We start from the raw sequence: 17,317 nt of genomic DNA on the forward strand, positions 1-17,317 counted from the left end.
CACTTACCTCATTGGTTCACCGCCAACAATTGCTTGTGCCTTTCAACATGCATTCTCGTCGTACATTATTTCTAACTGACGTACTGTGAGACCGTCGTTGCGGGAGATAACAAACCCAAGCAAGCGTCTAATGCTTTATCTCAAGGTTTTCCTCCTGTCGAGTTGATTATTCAGTCATGGAAACGTCCTGGTTTGCTGCACTCTCAATAAATCTGCCACCGGGCCACGTGGGATGGGGGCTCAGCTTGGATCCATCTTGACTTAAGTGTGACTGCAGGCTGCAGTGTCGATGTAACCTAATCAGGCAAGGCAGGTAATAAGACCTAATTCCGTGTTACTCGCCATTTCAGAGCGGTCATGTAAGCACAGGAGGGTGCAGGGGGGGGGGGCATCTAGGACGTTGAGATAAAACCAACCAAAACGGCACATATTTATTCACAAATTGTAATCAACAGAAAAGCATGATAACGCCACAATTGCTCTCCATCGTGACGACATTCACTTTCGACAATCAAGAAACTCAAATCCATAAAGCAGCAGGTTGAGGGAGAACGTATTTGTTGGATGACTGTAAACTCACCTACTCACTTTTTTTTTAAGGACCTAATGAAAACTTTGCCCACCTATGACGTATAAAGAAGCCCGGTGACCCGAGGCCATTACGTGACTGCGCCGGGCCCCCTTAAGTTCACTAACGCCTGCTCGTCCGGGCCGGTACAAATTTCTTAAATAAATACGATGACATACGGGGGGAGGGGCATTATTATTTGCGACTGCTCTTGGTCCCTTAACCAAATATTGAGGGTTGGCTGTAATGTAAGTGTGTGTGTGTGTGTGTGTGTTAGCTTAGCCGTTGTTTTTCCATTCTGGCCGGTGCGAAAAACGGGTGCCACAGCGCCTCCTCCAGGGTGATGCGTCGAGTCACGTCAAACTCCAGCATGCAGGCCAGAAGGTCCAACAGCTGCCGTTCGTCCTCGCTGCTCCTCGGCAAGCTCTGCCAAAACCGAGCAGAACTACGTCACTACCTGCCGGACTTCCTGCTTGACTCCCCGTGTCCGGCGTACCTTGAGAGGCTTGCAATGTTTCCGGACATATCTGCCCGAGGAGCTGAGCTCGTCCCAGTCCAGTCGGCCATTGAGGACGTAGTCCTGCTTTCTAAACGCAATGATTAATAACGGGGGTTCAATACAGGACCTAAAAAAACTAAATGACACTGACGCTTGGGGTCCCGTCCTTGTGGGGACACATTGGAGGCGTCAGGCAAGTTACTTACAAACACGTCAAATATGTTATACGGTTTTCGTCCGCATAGTCGCAGATTCACTTATTTGGAACCTTTACCACATTGTGACATCTTTAAACCAAGGAACTATGTTGAACTACGTGTAGGAGCTTCATTGAGGAAAAAAAAGAAAAAGTCACGCTTTGCTGACACCTTGAGGCATCTTGGTGCCAAAGAACTATATTTTGACCTGAGTTAAGAAACCTCAATTTGAAAAAAAAAATGGTGCTATTATTACACCATCTTGTGGCATTTTGGAACTATGTTGACGAGCGTCATTTAGACAAGATCATGCGCCAGTGTTCTGTGGGACCTGGTTTGTTTCAGCATGTGCGGCGGGAGGGGTCCCAGGATCTTCTCCATCATGGCCAGATGTTCCTTGCTGTCATGAGTCTGGAGCGACACACAGGAAGAAAAAGGACTTTGGATTTTTTTTGGTAGCGGTGGTGTGAGCATGCCGTACTGTGCCTTATGACCAAATATTGTCACTTCGCCCAGCAGACGGGTGTGTGCATATACCGGGAATAGCGTCTGGCCACGGTAGTACTCCATGAGAACGCAGGCCAAACTCCAAACATCACAAGATTGATTCCAGCCTAGATCTGACCACACAAGTTTAAAATATGACCAATATTGGAAGAAGGAGCAGCTTCCCCCCCATGTTAATACCAAGTATGATTTCCGGAGCTCGATAGTGGCGCGTTGAGACCAAGGATTCGTGACGTTCATGGTCAAAAATGGCAGTGCCAAAGTCCACCACCTTTACATCCAGGCTCCTCATTTTCCTCTCGTCGAGTTTCTGACGCACACAAACATTTTCACTCACAGGTTTGATTTCAGCGTTTGAGGGTAACTATGGGGAAGCTTTTACCGTCTGGTGGTTGTACACCATGTCATAGTCAGAACAGACAAACAGGATGTTTTCCGGTTTCAGGTCGGTGTGGGTCAGCTTATTGCGATGTAGGACTGGAAAAAGACAAAAGAAAGTCAACTGAACTTTCGGGATGAACACAGAATTGAAGGTTTTGATACTCGAGCTTGTTTCAACACACTTGACTCACAGCTGACGGCTCGAAAAATCTGGAAGGCCATATGTCGGATCTGCTCCACGCTGAACGGCAGAAATTGGTTTTGCTTGAGGACCTCGTAGGTACTGAGTCCCAGGCGCTCAAAGACCAGACACATGTGGCCTTGGTGCTCAAACCAGTCCAGCATCCGCACACAGGCACTGCGAAGAAGACAGAGCTCAAATGGCACCACCTAAAAAACACAATACTTTGCTCTCCAAGTAACATCATTATACCCAAGACCCACCCATTGAAACAAATAGAGGTCAGCTAGCTAAACGGTGATGGCCACATTGTTAAAAAAGAAGTCAAAAGGTTGTCTGTTGGGAGTAGTTTTAGGTGATTATTATTGACACGGTGATCCATGGATTCAGTAAATGTAGGATTTTACTTTGTTCCTGAAGTTGTGGTGTTCCTCAGAGCTCCTTTCTAGAGCCCTTGTTTTGTTTTGTCTGTCTTTGTTAGAGATTTGATTCCTAAAAAGATATTTCATATCATCACCTCCATGTTTTTTTTCCTCCAGAAAACACAAAGAACCCTTACCAGATAATGATAAGATTTATGAATACTTTAATTTCAGGGTTAACATTCACTGATTTTAGCAAAGGTAGCCAGCATCCTGGTGAAATGATTTTATTTTTGGTTGGTCAAACTATAACTTTAGCCATTATTTTAAGGGGTTGGTGATATTCATGTAAGTCAATGTAATATTACATAACCACTCCATTTAAGAAAATGAAAATAAACTGGACTAAGTCAGGTATTGTATTACCTAATCTGCCGTTAAAAAAAAATCAAGCCATTCTTTACGATTAAATACAAACGCATTGCGCTGATCCATCAAATACATCCTGCGACGTATCACTTGAGGAAAGCCGCGTATCACTCACAAACTGTTGTCATCGTCCAAGGTGTTGATCTCTTCCAAGACGGCGATCTCACACTTGGCCGCTTGACGGAAGCTTTTGATGTTGCGAATAATCTTCACTGCCACACGCCTGTGTCTGAAATATGAACATGTAAACACATTGCTGATGCCACAAAAAACCCATTAGCTGCTGGATGAACCACTTTTAGCGTGAGGGACAATCCATTTGTAGTGATGTTGGAGTCAAGCTCATTTTTACAGCAGATGAAACTCAATTTCCAGATCAAAATGTAGCTTACTTGTCTTGGTCAATACACTCGACCACCTTTGCAAAAGCCCCTACACCCAGCGTGGACACCACCTCATCTGGGAAGGGGACAGGTAGACATTTATGAATGGATTGACTTTGAGGGACAGAAAGGACAGAAAGCCACATACACCGTTTCTTCAGCACGAGGCCGGCGTAGTAGATCAGGTGACCTTCCTCTTCGCCGTAGTTGCTGCAGCCGCCGGCCTGACTCCTCTGAACCTTGTCATCGCTAAGGCGGGTGGGCTCGAGCTGGGGCAAAGAAGGCATGGCAATCGCAGCCTGTCACGTTTCTCTCAGTACCACAGAATGCATCTTTCACAATAATATTACTTACGGAGTTGCCACCTGTTTGGTTGCCACGGCTGCTGTTCTTTATCTGATCTTGGAGGGAATCTCTTTTGACTTCATTGCGGCCTAAGAAAACAAGCCATGGATCAACCGGCAAAATAATCAATTGGTAAAATAGGTACGCAAAAGTCACGAGTTGGACAAGATTTATGTGAAAATACTTAACCACGAACCACAGTCCTGGTCTTTCCTGCCCATGGTGCAGCAAGACTTGACAGCTGGATGGATATGAAAAACAGTTGAATCAGAAAGTCAGTTTTCAGCTGTCATTGCGCCAAAATATTTTTTTGCTCTCACCTTAATAAGACAAACGATGAATGAAGGCTGCTACGTTGTGTGTGCTGTTCTCCTCTGGCTGGTGGTTCTTGGGACTTTTCCTGCTGCTTTATTCTGACTCCTCTGTCTTCTCCCTCCTCTTCTTCCCACAAGGTGCAACGTGAGTGTTGACTGCTATGTGGCCCGCCAAAAAAGGGGCTACGGAATTAACGTGACCGGTGCAATAAAACATGATGTTCCTCAAAAACCCAAGACGTAGGGGCATTCCCTCGAAGCGCCTCAGCAGTGGTAAAAGTCACAGCCAGCTGCAGTAAAACGAGACACGTGTCGTTAGGTGGCTGGCTGTGGGTGACGGAGCGGAAACACCGCCGCGGCGCCCGACCCAGCACAAGGCTCTTGTTTCAAACAAAAAAAATAAAACCCGTGTCCTTTCTAATTTTAATAGCAGATAATGGTTTTGTGATGTGAAGGTACACGGCATTTGACGAGGCGTTCCGGCTTGCGTGGTGTTGTTTGACCCCCAAAATGTCAAGAGGTATCGCCCATTTAACGGCAATCACCGAAAAGAATGCAGATTCACATTTGTACAAAATTGACGAGTCATGCTATTTAGTGTACACGCAAGGTTGAAAATGTCGTAATCGTTAACCTTCTGGTAGGTTCACAACTTTAAACTGAAGCAAACATAATGTACCTAAAAACAAAGTTGAAAAGACACTAAATAAGGTGAGGTGGTGTTCCTCTGGGTTCAATTCCATGTCCACTATTATTAAACAAAAATGATTGCTACAGTAGCAACAGTTTGTTCAATAACAACTATGTGACTAGCTACTAATCAGTATGTTGCACAAAAACAAACTGGGCAAAGTTCCTGTGTCTTAATTGACGCAAGTCAACACCTATCTTTAGCCTTAGTGGCAAGCGAGCAGAGCAACAGCACCTAATTTAAAAAGGCACGCTAAAATTAACATGACACCATTGGTTCCATGCAATCTCACCGCCGGCCAGACAGTGAAACAATTTCCTGCAGCTGCCTCACGTTCCTGCCATGACCCACCGTTAGTGGGAAGGTAACCGTTTGTTATTAGACGTGGAAATGATGGTTGCGTAACAAGTTCATGTGAAATCCCACCTTTAGGACATTAAGTGAGTCCTGTAACATGTTCATCGAAGTGACAATGAATGGATGAAATGAGGAATTTGGTAACACTGACATACAATCTATATTTTTTTTTCGATCAAATGTTTGCTGTGGTCATTAGGGGCCTGTGTTTGTGTGTCGTTTTTCAACAGAAAAACACAAAAATAACCGGGCTTTTATCAGCAACATTGCAATAAAGTGATAATGTCGCAATACACACTAAAATGGTCTCTACTCTTCTTTTAAATAGGTAGTTCATAGGCGTGTTTTCCATTTTAAATGAGATGTTATCAAAATGATAGTAACAGTTAGTACTTACAAATGCATTTGTCTTTTGGCAGTGACAAAACTAAGTCACCGAAAAAAAAATACAAATTATGATTTGAAACGTTTGCACGTTTTCCCGCGCACGATTCATTCATTAAATTAGTGAGACGAGGTGCTTCAGTATTTCATTCATTGAAAAGCTTGTTACTCAGGCTCACGCAGAGTTATGTGGTCGTCATGGCACTCGTCAGGGCCGATCGGATCGACGGACAGCTGTTTAAAGCTCTCGGCTGGGATTAGAAAATGGGGGTTGGGGGGGAAACCATCGATCAGGTCGATATACAGTCAGTCGTTAATATCAATCGGCCTGCTCTGTAAGTCCTCGTCCAGTGTACAATTTTCACATGTACTTTGTGCTTTTGGCCCCTTGGCACTTGACTTTTGAGTTTAGTTATGGGGGTGAAAAAAATTTGCTTCTTTTTGAACTTGGAATGATTGCGTCCCTCAGAGCTCTTATCAAGAACCACTGGGCTTTTGTTTGAGCGTCTAGTAGTTGCCTCTCAGACTTGCAGTACAGGAAATCACTCCCACTTTACCTCTTCTATGTCAATGTATGGATTACAATTGACTGGCAACCAGTTGAGGGTGTACCCCACTTCTCTCACAAAAAGTGAGCTGGGTTAGGCCTATAGAAAAAAGAAATGGTCGAAAGGGTGCCTCAATGGCGGCCTTTCCAATGCGTAGAGTCAAAATGGGTCTCCGGGGAGTTTTTATCAGGTTGCCAATTATTAGAGTAGCCACACATTTTGGTACTGGAGCTAGTTGGAATAAAATATGGAATATAGGAATAAAATATGGAATAAAATATATTGATCTGAAGTTGAGAGAGAGAGAGAAAGAGAGGGCTTTTTACAGCGAGTTCAAAAGTTGACAGGGACAACCAGTCTGTCTCGCTTTAACGTGAATCATGGTGACACAGTGTGTGTGTGTGTGTGTGTAGTGCTGCAGATGATATCTCAGCAGCAGAGTCGGAGCCATATCATCTCCCTCTCTCGATCTTTCTCTCTCTGCTGTGATTACTGGAGTAAAGGAGAGCGCTGCGTCGCAGAGAACCAATTTTCCTAATGCACTGGCACACATACACGCAGCGCCACGGTTATTGATGAGGTAAATGGGGAGGGGGACAACACAGGGCCACACGTAGTGCTGGGAAATGGGGAGAGAGAGAGCGAGAGAAAGAGAGAGGGGGGGGGAGAGCGGAAGGACAAGCTGGACAAAGAGAGGGAGAAGCAAGGGAGGAAGAAAAAGTGGGGGTGGGCGGGATGAAGGCAAGGGAAACGGAGCGGCAGGTGTTCAAGGATGGAACAGGACATCCAGTCAGAGGGAGGGAACATTAAGAGGGGGTTCCTTGAGAATCTGGTTTTCGCGAGGGCACAAGAAAGAAAAATGGGCGACAGCTTCCACGGCGGACAGAATAATGCGACTTTGGTGGTTTATTCCGCTTGAAGTCCAAGAAACGGGCTTACACGTTCACTTCAAACCGGGTTTTGTCTGCCGTGGGATTTACCCTTTAACCTGGAGGAGCTAGAGAGGAGAAGCGTCCAAGTACCAGGATCATCCGAAGAAGAACATGGAAAAGTTGAAAGATCCACAGGGGGAGCAAAACTAGAGGTTTGATATCTTCTAAAACGGAGTATTCAATGTGTCCGTGTGTTTTCTATGCCACCTAATGACGCCTTTTTGGGCTCTCTACTTTCCACGCTAAGCCCGATGAGTTCCACAGCGGACTATTCTCCCGCATCCTCCGCAAAAGGAGCCAAGATCGTAGGTTTGAGTATATTCTAGAATTTCCCGTCATCTCCGTGGGCTTTTTCTCCCAATGTCTGCTTGGCTTCTCCTGGTTCCAAATGAGCCAAGCACGGCGGGCACCAAAGTGGTGAAGGAAGGTCCTTGTGAAATACTTCATCTTTTTCCAGGGCCACCGTCCCTTGCCCTGGACCGCAAGACCGGTTGCCCGTCAATCCCTCCCCGGACGCGTCGAGAGGGAACTGATCCCGCGGCTAGCTGAAGAAGTCAGCGACATGAACCACCGTAACAGCCCAGATTGGAATCTCTTCATGTTCCAGCAGGAAGAGGAACACATCCAGCCGGAGGAGGCGCACCTTCGAGCAACTTCACTTTAAAAAGGGCTAAAAACTTTCTATTGTCTGCACTTGAGCGTCTAGAATTACCCGTTACTGCGGCAAGCGGCGAGCACCAGGGAGAGCGCGGGAGTGTTACAGCATGGGACTCAGCTGCTTCAAGTCCTGGAAACATGACAGAACAGGCCTCAAAGGTGACGTCCACACAACACATCACATGAATCCACAGCAGATCGCGCCAACGGCGACGTGCGTCCTTGAGATGAAATAATGACTCGGGGATTTTGGAAAGTTCTCGATTTGACTTTGACGTGTGCGGAATGTTTGACCTCTTGTGACTCTTAACAAATAGAATAACCATGTTGTCATTTTGGTTCCGTGCACAGTAAAAGGTCGAGTGGAAGTCGGCGAACGCTGTCGTGACAGTAATTGAGATGGTTGGAGATTGGTCCTCCTGTGATCTTATCTTTCCTCAACGTAATCGAATTTCCTCTTTGGCTCATTAAGTGGCCTCTGCTCTACAGCTGAACTTGGCTCGTCTTGAGGAGAAGAAGAAGAAGAAGAAAAAAAAAATCCTCGTGACGCTTTGGGATGGGACGTGTCCCTTCAACGTCAGAACCATAAAAAAGCACGTTTGGGTTGCTGTGCGCAGGGAACAGAGACGTGTTGGCCAGCCCGGGCTCGTATTTCTTCCTGTCCAACAGCGCCGGCCAGGGAGACGAGTGGCTGAAAAGCCTCAACAAGTCCGGAGTCTGGATTCCCTTTACAGGTGAACAAAATGAGCCCTTTTTTTGCTTTTCTTCCAGTTTGGCGTCACGTACTGCGACGCGACTGATTTGCGACTCCGGCTTAGGCGTGTTCGGTCAGCGTCTGGAGGAGACGGTGCTGTACGAACGTCGTTACGGCGTACGCTCGGTCCCCCTGGTGGTGGAGCAGTGCGTGGCCTTCATACGAGAGCGGGGCCTCCAGGAGGTGGGCTTGTTTCGTCAGCCGGGACGGGCGAGCTTGGTGAGGGAGTTGCGGGAGGCCTTTGACGCAGGCGAAAGGCCCTCCTTCGGCAGGTCCGCCTCCGACGTTTTGTGGGGTTTGCGGTGCAGTCGGGTCGTTTCAATCAACTGAGCTTGATGTGTTTTTGCAGTAATACAGACGTCCACACGGTGGCGTCGCTGCTGAAGCTCTACTTGCGACAGCTGCCGGAGCCTTTGATTCCTTTCAGTCACTACGAGGACTTCCTGCTCAGTGGCCAGAAGCTATCTAGCGACCGCACGCAGGTGAGATGCCAGTCCCCAAAAAATAAATTTAATAAAAAATGGAAAAGAGTGAGAAATTGGACTTTGGAAAAGTCCACTTTAACGCCCCTTTTTGCAATGACAGGGCTTGGGGGAGTTGAGGAATCTTCTTCAGGAGCTACCGGTGGCCAATTTCAACCTTCTTAAGTTTCTATGCCAGTAAGACCTACAGAATAACTACCAGTGCTCGGTCAAGGTGGCGCTGTTGTAAGTCTTCGCTTTGTGGACAGATTTCTCAACGAGGTACAGAGTCACTCCAAAGGGAACAGGATGAGCTGCCAGAATTTAGCCACAGTCTTTGGACCAAACATTCTTCGGGCCAAAGCAGAGGACCCGGAAAGCATCATGGGAGGTAAACGCCAACCGGCGAGAGGCTTCGGCGGTTCGGTCTTAGCGTCAGGAAAGACCTTGGAAGGATTGCGTTGCAGGTGCAGCGCAAGTTCAGGGGCTGATGTTGGAGCTGATCAGAGAGCAGCAGTCCCTGTTTCCGAGAGTTCCTCCCGCGCATACTGCCGGAGGGTTTCACGCTTCGCCCGGTGCTCTCGGACGACCGCATCTGCAGCAGCCGCCTTGCCTTCGCCAGATGTCGCTACCGCTTATCGCAGAGCGGCGCAAAGAGCCGGGACACGCTACCGGGTACCTTTTGGATTTCTGACTGTGAAATCACGCTGCCAACCATCTCTATATCTTGAGACATCAGTGTAGACACCAATTTGATGTCTTCCTGCAGGTTTATCCCCTCAGCTGCAGTCACGTCAGAGGTAACCGCAGACAACAAGACTTTCCTCGGCCATCGCTACACCTCGTCACATCCGGAAAACTGCTTCTACCCGCTACCCACCTCAAGTCAGCCTCTGCAGAATCACGGCCGGGAGAAGACGAGAGACCGAAGCGACGATGGATCCTCCCCCGTAAATGTTTGTAGCTGGATGGAGGTCCGGACCAGTCTGGGTGAGGCAGGCGACGGAGGTGGCAAAAGTACTCACGGTCTGTAATTGAGTAGAAATACTTTGGTATAAGAGGGCAGCCCGGTAGTGCAGTGGTTAGCACGTCGGCTTCACAGTGCAGAGGTACCGGGTTCGATTCCAGCTCCGGCCTCCCTGTGTGGAGTTTGCATGTTCTCCCCGGGCCTGCGTGGGTTTTCTCCGGGTGCTCCGGTTTCCTCCCACATTCCAAAAATATGCATGGCAGGCTGATTGAACACTCTAAATTGTCCCTAGGTGTGAGTGTGAGTGCGGATGGTCGTTCGTTTCTGTGTGTCCTGCGATTGGCTGGCAACCGATTCAGGGTGTCCCCCGCCTACTGCCCGGAGACAGCTGGGATAGGCTCCAGCACCCCCCGCGACCCTAGTGAGGATCAAGCGGCTCGGAAGATGAATGAATGAATGAATACTTTGGTATAAGCGATTCAACTGCTTTACATATGACTCAAAAGAAGAAATCTCTTTTTCAAATGCTCAAAAGTTCAAAGACATTAGAGACATGAATACAGTACTATCGACATCAATCCGGTAGCAAAACATTTGGACTTTCTTACCTCGCAGAAGTGGCAGGCGAGCACCTGTGGAGTTCCAGCGCCACCCGGATGGCAGGGGCAGAAGGCGAGGGCGGCGGCGGCGAGGCGCAGGAAGACGGCACCCCATCGGATTATGACAACCTGAACAGAGCGCCTTCTAGTCAGACCATGGAGGACGTCGCCGGCGAACATTTCGACCCCAACAACTCCGGCGAGGAATCAGAGGAGGCGTGGAAGACCGTAGACGACGACGACTCCTCCTCGTGGTCCTCCTGCGAGGTTTTACAGCCGGACCAAGGCAGCGATCCCGTCGGTCCTGACTTGAAACCGATGATGAGATCCCCCTCGAGTCAAGCTGCAGAAGATGACAAACACCTCGACGGCGACACGGAAAGTGACCTCGACGGAGGACGCCGTCTGAACACGCCGACATCCGGCTCGATCCTCAGCCCCCTCAGCACCGGCAGCTCAGAGGTGTTCCTCCCGTCCGGTCTTCCGGAACCTTCAGCATCCGAGCCCGATGACGCCGAGTCGCTCCTGTTGGAACTTCGACACAAGATGGCCCAGCAGAGGAGTGAGTACCAGGCTCGGATACGCAGGTACAAAAAATACAAAAAGGTCAGAGGTCAAATGACAATTGATCAAGTCGAAGTGGATGCCGCACTCTCGCCGCAGGTTGGAGCGCTGCAATGACGCCCTCGAGCGACAGGTGGCAGCACTGCGCGAGCGCCTGGAGTGGCAGAGGCGCAGCCAGAGCGCGGCAGAGGTCAGGATCCGAGACGTGGAGCGGGCCAGGGCCGCCGCCGACCGACGCAACTCCACACTGCAGGCCGACATGGAGCTGATTTTCCGGACATACGGGAAGATCCAAACGCGGGAACGGAGGCATAAGAACGTCGATCGAGGCGGAAGGCGGGACCGCATCTTGAAGAGTCTTTGAGGATGGAGGGAGAGATGAAGAATTAGTCACGTGGATGCGGGACAAGGATGTCAATTCCGGTTGCAGAAAGTAAAACGCTTTGGCCACGGGTGCTCAGCGGCAGTTAAGGGCCCGTTTACCTGTCGGTTGTGTGAAAGCCAAACCGTGGCAGGGTTTTGACTTTCTGGATCTGGATTTGACACCTGTGATGAACCCATTCCTACTTTTATATGCAAAAAATTACACTGCAAGTCTGTGTTCATTTGCATGACTCAACTTTTACAATTAAAGCCCCTCGATCGGTGTTTTTTCGTTGAATTAATCGACACAATATCGACTGGGAATTTATCAGGGCACCAAGATCAAAAGCACAAGACAGCCGACTTTTTGTGAGTTGTGCTTTTATAAGTCACACGGGGCACCTCCTACACGATGACCAAAACCGACCTCGCTAGTTTATTTTCACAGTAAAGACAAAGTATGTTTTTTTTTGTGGTGATGAAAATGTTGACATTTATTCTCAAATTCAGCCAAAAAGAATCATGTGCAGACACTAGAAACCACAACAAACATAAAGGACACATTTTGAGACATCCTTCCGTCCGTTTCGAGGGGGGGTGGGCAACATACGGCACATGGGTCATAAAGCATATATACAGGCTGCAAGGGCATTTTTTTCTGGGCCGGAAAAGTCTGCCACAAATTGTCTGCAATAATGCATAATGTTAGAGTGGCTTAACCGCGTCCTATCTTTTTTTTTTTTTTTTTTAATCAAGGACAGTCCATTTGATAAGTCCAGTTCAGCTGTAATTAAGTACAACACATTTCATTTCTATCTTTTAGAACTGCTTGCTTTCAAACATTTATTTTGGTGCAATTTTATGTACATTTTACAAGCAGTATCGGTTGGTGAAACCGTTTTTTCTCTCTAAAAATTCCCAAGGAGTGTTAATTTTTTTTTTTTGCCCCAGTAGGGACCGTGGCGAACTCTGCCAACCTTTAGGCGTGAACAAAAAGTCATTCACGGATTGTTATTTTTTTTCTTTTCAAGGGAAGGGAAAGTAACAGTGAAACCACTTGGTGCACTTACTAAAAATAAAAGTGCAATAACTAAAACAATAAAAAAGTGCAACTACAACGGAAAAAAGAGAATACAAGCTTCACATATGAGAACTCTTGCAATAACACCTGCAATTAAGCCGCGTTGCTTCTTTTTGACAACTTGAAAAACAAACTAACGTACTTCTATTATGTACTGACTACACTAGTCATGAAACCATCTAAACAAAAAGGCAAGGAAGGAAAAAAAAAATAAAAAGAAGAAATGTGGACCATTTCATTCACGAGTGGGTCAGGCATTGTCCTGAGACCACAATTTTGTTACTTCAGTATACTTCATGAACATCTTCCGGATTAATTAAGCAGATCATGATGCTTGGTATAAAGTGCAAATACAGGATGAGCTTCTTCAATCATTTTGAAAGGATCATGGCAAGATTATTTTGAAATCACTTTTTCACGAGTGACAATTTGCACAGGTTTAAATAGATCTCGCTGCATATATTTCGGTATGGCGGAGCTAAGCGAACTTCCTGTGCACAAAAGTAGGATTGAAAATGATTTATATTTTCGTCATATTCATTTTACCGTATTATTTATAATTCATTGAATTATAATGATCCAAGCACTTGGAAAAAAAAAAGACTATCCAACTGTTTGACAGATACTTGCAACTCAAAATCACCATGAGGTGACAGCATCACTGGACCAACGCCTCCTTGTTCGCCATTTTGAAGAATAGCTGGACTGCATTTTGGTTTCATGACACGGTGGTTCACTCCTCTGTGCTGTGAGGAATATTTAAAAAGCTACAAAAAAATGGTTTGAGTCAATCACTGATGATGCTGCGAATTGGGATTTCCACTCTACCTCGGCGCTGCCATTTTGAGATGGAACGTAGCGGATTGAAAGCCGCGAAAAGGCAAACCGTGACCTCATCGGAGCGGCAGGCGATCGGGCAACGTGACGGCCGGCGTCGTCTAAAAGCCGGAGGGCGTCAAGACGTTCATGTCGCGGGGTTTGAGCTTGTGCGGGCGAGCGCCCTGCCGCCGCCCGTCCACCGTTGGGATCTCCATCTTGGGCGGGGCGGCTGCCCTCTGGGCGTCGGGCACGTCGGCCAACCGGCCGGTCGCCTGTGACTTCATGACCTCCGCGGCACTGGGCTTGTGGACGCCGCGGTACGCCTGCAGTGCAAAGCCTGCTGGGTTTAAAAAGAAACAAAGAAAAATAAAGCAGGGAGAAGGCAGGTCAGCAGCGCCTCACTTTTATAAACATACAATTGCCACTTGGAACGTTGAGCCCCATGCTGCGTCACCAAGTTTCTAGACAAGCCTCTAGCCTCCTCTGGAAACGTTGGATGAACATAGACGTCCTCGAAAGCGCACCTACCCAAGTCATGCGGCAGTAAAAGGCTTCAATGTCTTGCCAGCATGTCAAATGTGGCTCCCCCACAGCTCTCTGCGTGAAACTGATCCTCCCTCTGTTTGTGTTTTATATGCAGCCATCCAAAATAGGCAGCAGTCTGAAGGTCGTAATTTCAATCATTAACTCAAAGCCAGCCTTTTGTCGGCATTGTGTTTTGCTTTCCTAACTCACGAGCCGCGTTGCTCGATTTATTCGTAAACTAGACGGTTGTTTACACTGTGGCCTGGAACTTTGTCGGACGAGGCACGTGCTGCTTCACAAAGTCTAACGGCAGCTGCAGGATGACCCACAAAGCAGTCGATGCCCTGACACGGGGACGAGAGAGAGTTGAGGAAAAAAAGTGGGGAAAATCATACTCGTCGACAAGGGGGGGACGAGGGATGATGAGGTGGTGGGCGGAGCCAGGAAAATTGACCAACTTGCTCGTCGCTTGCCACTCTCCCTCCCACTAGAATGGACGCAGCGTCTCGAAAGCTGATGTTTACACAGCCATGTTTACCTTGTGTTGAAGGATCGCTGCCCAGATCGGAGGTGGACTTGTGCGCGAGCGGTCGTGGCCCAAACGTGCCCCAGCGCTCCAGCATCCCTCCTCCTCCTCCGTCGCCTCCCACCAGATCCACGCTGCTGTTGGAGGAGCTCACACTGACGTCCGAACTGGTGCTATTGAACCAGCTCCTAAAAAAAACAAAACAAAACAAAACAAAAAAATCAAACGTGAGAGCAGGGCCGGTTACATATTAGCCCGGATGGTAGGGGTGGGAGTGGCGAGGTACCTGCGTTGCTGTTTTGGGGAGGTGTGCGGAGTGGTGGATGGCGTGGACTGGGCTGATGAGTTCTGGCGCTCCTCCCGGGCCTCCAGGCTCTGAAGCTGCATTTTCTACAGCGCAATGAAATTAGCATAAAAATCAGGCGACTTGAAACACAAAACTACTACTGATAGAATAGAGCTGTGACATATTTTGTCCTCCACAGAAGTGTACCGGCTCCTATGACACCATTATGATCTTAAAAGTTATAACAGTCTGAACTTTGAGAATTCCTATTTGCTCTTAACACTACAAGGAAAGAAAATGGATGTGTTTGTGTGTTACCTGGAAGGATTCGGGCATGCGGTGGTGATATTTCGTCTCCTCTGCCGTGAGGCCTTTATGGGGAGTGTAACCAGTGTCGCTGAGGCCCGCTTTCTGCTCAAACTTGTACATGCTGTCGTGAGTCTGCTCTGTGAGGGAAGGATCAATAATTGAGTCATATCAAAGCATTCAAATGTAAGCACAAACATATTTTCAAGTGTGCCGATCAGTCTGCCTTACTGGTGATGAGAGAGTTGAGGATGAGAGAGGAAGCCTTGGTCTTCACCACACTTGTGGACCTGGAGGGGGCGCCCTCCAACATGTTTGACTGACACACCGGAACACCTTCGTCCTCCTGGTGGCCCAACAAATGGACCAATTCTTAAAACGCATCTCTCATAAGAACAGATTTTAATACAGCACACCTTTCAAGGGAAATCAAAGTTTCGTTATGGAGTTTTCCCAAGAACGTTCGGATTTGTTAAATTGATGAAAATACAGTTGTAGTGCGATGAGAAGGGAGACCTCTTTTAATTTGAAAAAAAAGGGCAGAATTTTATGTGATTTAAAAAAAAAACACAATTGCATTGGAAGGTTTAGGCTTTGTGTACCACCTCAGCCAAGAGGTTGAACTTCCTCTCGGGCACGACGGGGCGCCTCCACAAGTTGGTGATGTTAATGTCGTGTGGGGGTGTCGACATGGGCGCCTCCAGGTTGTCATCGTAGCTGAGCGCCCGGCGGGTCATACCGATGGGGAGCTTCATCCCGGCCATCCCAGGCCCTTCGAGAGCTGCGGTGGGAATACCATTGCTATTTCGCAAAATCGTTCAGAAATTTCAATGCCAGGAATATTATTTCCAACTCACCAGGTAAGTCACCTGAACCAGACATGGCTTCGGTACTATGAGGAGCAAAGTTCAGTGAGTTCCTATGGGAAAAGGAGAGGTAAAATGAGAATAACAATGAACTCCACTTTAGTGCAGGAATGCACACAAATACAAAGTTAGTGTGGAGTATCAAAACTAACTTGTGATTAGAGTTGCAATGGAGGAGGATGGGCTCATCGCATCGAGCTGTGTTCATGTACTGTGGACCGGATGGATGGGAAGGCTGGGGTTACAGCAGGTCAGCTGGGACACAAGTCGTCTGGCAGTGCATTGTGGGTGGGGCAACCAGCCAGGCCATAGGAGGAACTGCACAGGCGTATCAAATGTCAACACGGCATTTTTGGAAGACCGTGACCAACAACAAAAAGCACAATGTTCGCCACAACGTAAACAAGGTTAGGAGTACAAAAGGCCAAAGGTGTGTGTGTGTGTGTATATATAGGAATTAAAATTTTCGACGTGTCACCGTTGAAGTGTGTTTCTAACTTTAACGGATTTTTTACCCCAGCTAAACTGCGGTTTAATAGGAGAGTGGTGGCTCCATCACATACACGCGCATATTAAGCTTTTATGCACTCTCGGCATGAAAATACGATGGCTTCGTTCATCCGTGAAATTTCTTAACAGTTTGGCGCCGCCGATTGCGGAACCATTTGACACCTAATAAGGACAAACCGATGCGACACAACCCGCGGCCAAACATCTCCCACGGCGGATTTTTTTTCTTACCGCTGCGAAAACGGAGACTTCGGGGCGTGTGGCTATAGTGACCGGTGAAAAGCTCCGGAGATAAGCGAGCGGTATGTGGATAAATGGATGATTTTGTCGACGGCCATTATGCTGATTTAGTATGAAAAGATTTCCGGGACGGAACGATGACGTCACCTCAGTCTCGCGAGGGTTTGTGGGTGCGTTTTATTGGAACCATCCAGCTTACGCCTTGCTGCTAAACTATCTTCGACGTTAGTTCCTATTGTATTCATTCGTTACAGAACCCGCTATTATATCAAAACCACGCCCGAATATATTTTTATGTGAATTGTACGGTTACGTCTGAAACATGAATGGCTCTTGTGTCTCCAAGGGGTCCTTTTTGTCATACCGAAGTCTGTCGGTGAACTCTCCCCCCCAACCCCCCCCAAACCCGACTTTGCAACGCTGACCTCCCAGTTCAAAGGGGCGTTGTGATGCATTTTTCTTCGTCGGAATTCGGAAAACTCCAACTTCCCATTTCTTCGAATCCAATACAGCAGTTACACAACGACGCAATACAAACGGCTCACTGTTACATTAGTGTGCAGAGGGGTGGACGTTTCCATGGTGACCAGCGAACACGATTTATGACTTCATGTCTCGGAAACGATGGGAAGAGCTGTTTGAGCATTTATTCCATATGATACCCAGCTGTATCTCCATGCACTACTGCACTCTTAATCCTCACTTAGCGAGAGAG

At 47.6% G+C, this 17,317-nt stretch overlaps 3 protein-coding genes across 5 annotated transcripts; 1 reads left to right on the forward strand and 2 right to left on the reverse strand.

The window, feature by feature from the left end:
* Window positions 1-561: 561 nt before the first annotated feature.
* Window positions 562-4,578, reverse strand: LOC127588778 (dual specificity protein kinase CLK2-like). The gene is made up of 13 exons (XM_052047643.1): window positions 4,173-4,578; window positions 4,049-4,093; window positions 3,862-3,941; window positions 3,656-3,776; window positions 3,517-3,583; window positions 3,240-3,353; window positions 2,344-2,510; window positions 2,154-2,248; window positions 1,952-2,081; window positions 1,802-1,884; window positions 1,596-1,675; window positions 1,065-1,155; window positions 562-994 (listed from the first exon to the last, which is right to left on the reverse strand). Exons 2-13 carry the CDS (start codon window positions 4,071-4,073, stop codon window positions 842-844), a joined length of 1,206 nt encoding a protein of 401 aa, XP_051903603.1. The 5' UTR covers window positions 4,074-4,093; window positions 4,173-4,578; the 3' UTR covers window positions 562-841.
* A 2,884-nt stretch (window positions 4,579-7,462) lies between these two features.
* LOC127588770 (rho GTPase-activating protein 24-like) lies at window positions 7,463-11,727 on the forward strand. Of its 2 annotated transcripts, none has more exons than XM_052047629.1 (10): window positions 7,463-7,894; window positions 8,353-8,469; window positions 8,554-8,761; window positions 8,839-8,971; window positions 9,075-9,148; window positions 9,220-9,341; window positions 9,418-9,625; window positions 9,720-9,967; window positions 10,533-11,103; window positions 11,180-11,727. In XM_052047629.1, exons 1-10 carry the CDS (start codon window positions 7,843-7,845, stop codon window positions 11,442-11,444), a joined length of 1,998 nt encoding a protein of 665 aa, XP_051903589.1. In that variant the 5' UTR covers window positions 7,463-7,842; the 3' UTR covers window positions 11,445-11,727. The 2 variants fall into 2 exon arrangements, with proteins under 2 accessions (XP_051903589.1, XP_051903590.1); XM_052047630.1 differs by having other exon boundaries at window positions 9,720-9,958.
* Window positions 11,728-13,115: 1,388 nt separating this feature from the next.
* On the reverse strand, window positions 13,116-16,762 carry LOC127588772 (putative monooxygenase p33MONOX). Of its 2 annotated transcripts, none has more exons than XM_052047633.1 (9): window positions 16,594-16,762; window positions 16,005-16,170; window positions 15,844-15,905; window positions 15,592-15,767; window positions 15,218-15,332; window positions 14,999-15,126; window positions 14,681-14,784; window positions 14,407-14,582; window positions 13,116-13,680 (listed from the first exon to the last, which is right to left on the reverse strand). In XM_052047633.1, the coding sequence occupies exons 2-9, from the start codon at window positions 16,058-16,060 to the stop codon at window positions 13,463-13,465; spliced, it is 1,035 nt and encodes a 344-aa protein (XP_051903593.1). In that variant the 5' UTR covers window positions 16,061-16,170; window positions 16,594-16,762; the 3' UTR covers window positions 13,116-13,462. The 2 variants fall into 2 exon arrangements, with proteins under 2 accessions (XP_051903593.1, XP_051903592.1); XM_052047632.1 differs by having other exon boundaries at window positions 13,116-13,683.
* Between the last annotated feature and the right edge of the window lie 555 nt (window positions 16,763-17,317).

Source organism: Hippocampus zosterae, chromosome 16 (genome assembly GCF_025434085.1).
Source record: "Hippocampus zosterae strain Florida chromosome 16, ASM2543408v3, whole genome shotgun sequence".
Lineage (NCBI taxonomy): Eukaryota > Metazoa > Chordata > Actinopteri > Syngnathiformes > Syngnathidae > Hippocampus > Hippocampus zosterae.

Coding starts and splice junctions, on each gene's coding strand:
- LOC127588770 (XM_052047629.1), top strand. CDS start 7,843: ATGGGACTCAGCTGCTTCAAGTCCTGGAAACATGACAGAACAGGCCTC. Junction 9,149..9,219: donor CTTCTTAAGTTTCTATGCCA/GTAAGACCTACA, acceptor CTTTGTGGACAG/ATTTCTCAACGAGGTACAGA. Junction 9,342..9,417: donor CCCGGAAAGCATCATGGGAG/GTAAACGCCAAC, acceptor ATTGCGTTGCAG/GTGCAGCGCAAGTTCAGGGG.
- LOC127588772 (XM_052047632.1), bottom strand. CDS start 16,060: ATGAACACAGCTCGATGCGATGAGCCCATCCTCCTCCATTGCAACTCT. Junction 14,785..14,998: donor GCATGCCCGAATCCTTCCAG/GTAACACACAAA, acceptor ATTGCGCTGTAG/AAAATGCAGCTTCAGAGCCT. Junction 14,583..14,680: donor TCCCCAAAACAGCAACGCAG/GTACCTCGCCAC, acceptor TGTTTTTTTTAG/GAGCTGGTTCAATAGCACCA.
- LOC127588778 (XM_052047643.1), bottom strand. CDS start 4,073: ATGGGCAGGAAAGACCAGGACTGTG. Junction 1,885..1,951: donor AGCTCCGGAAATCATACTTG/GTATTAACATGG, acceptor TTGTGTGGTCAG/ATCTAGGCTGGAATCAATCT. Junction 1,676..1,801: donor GTGGCCAGACGCTATTCCCG/GTATATGCACAC, acceptor GTGTCGCTCCAG/ACTCATGACAGCAAGGAACA.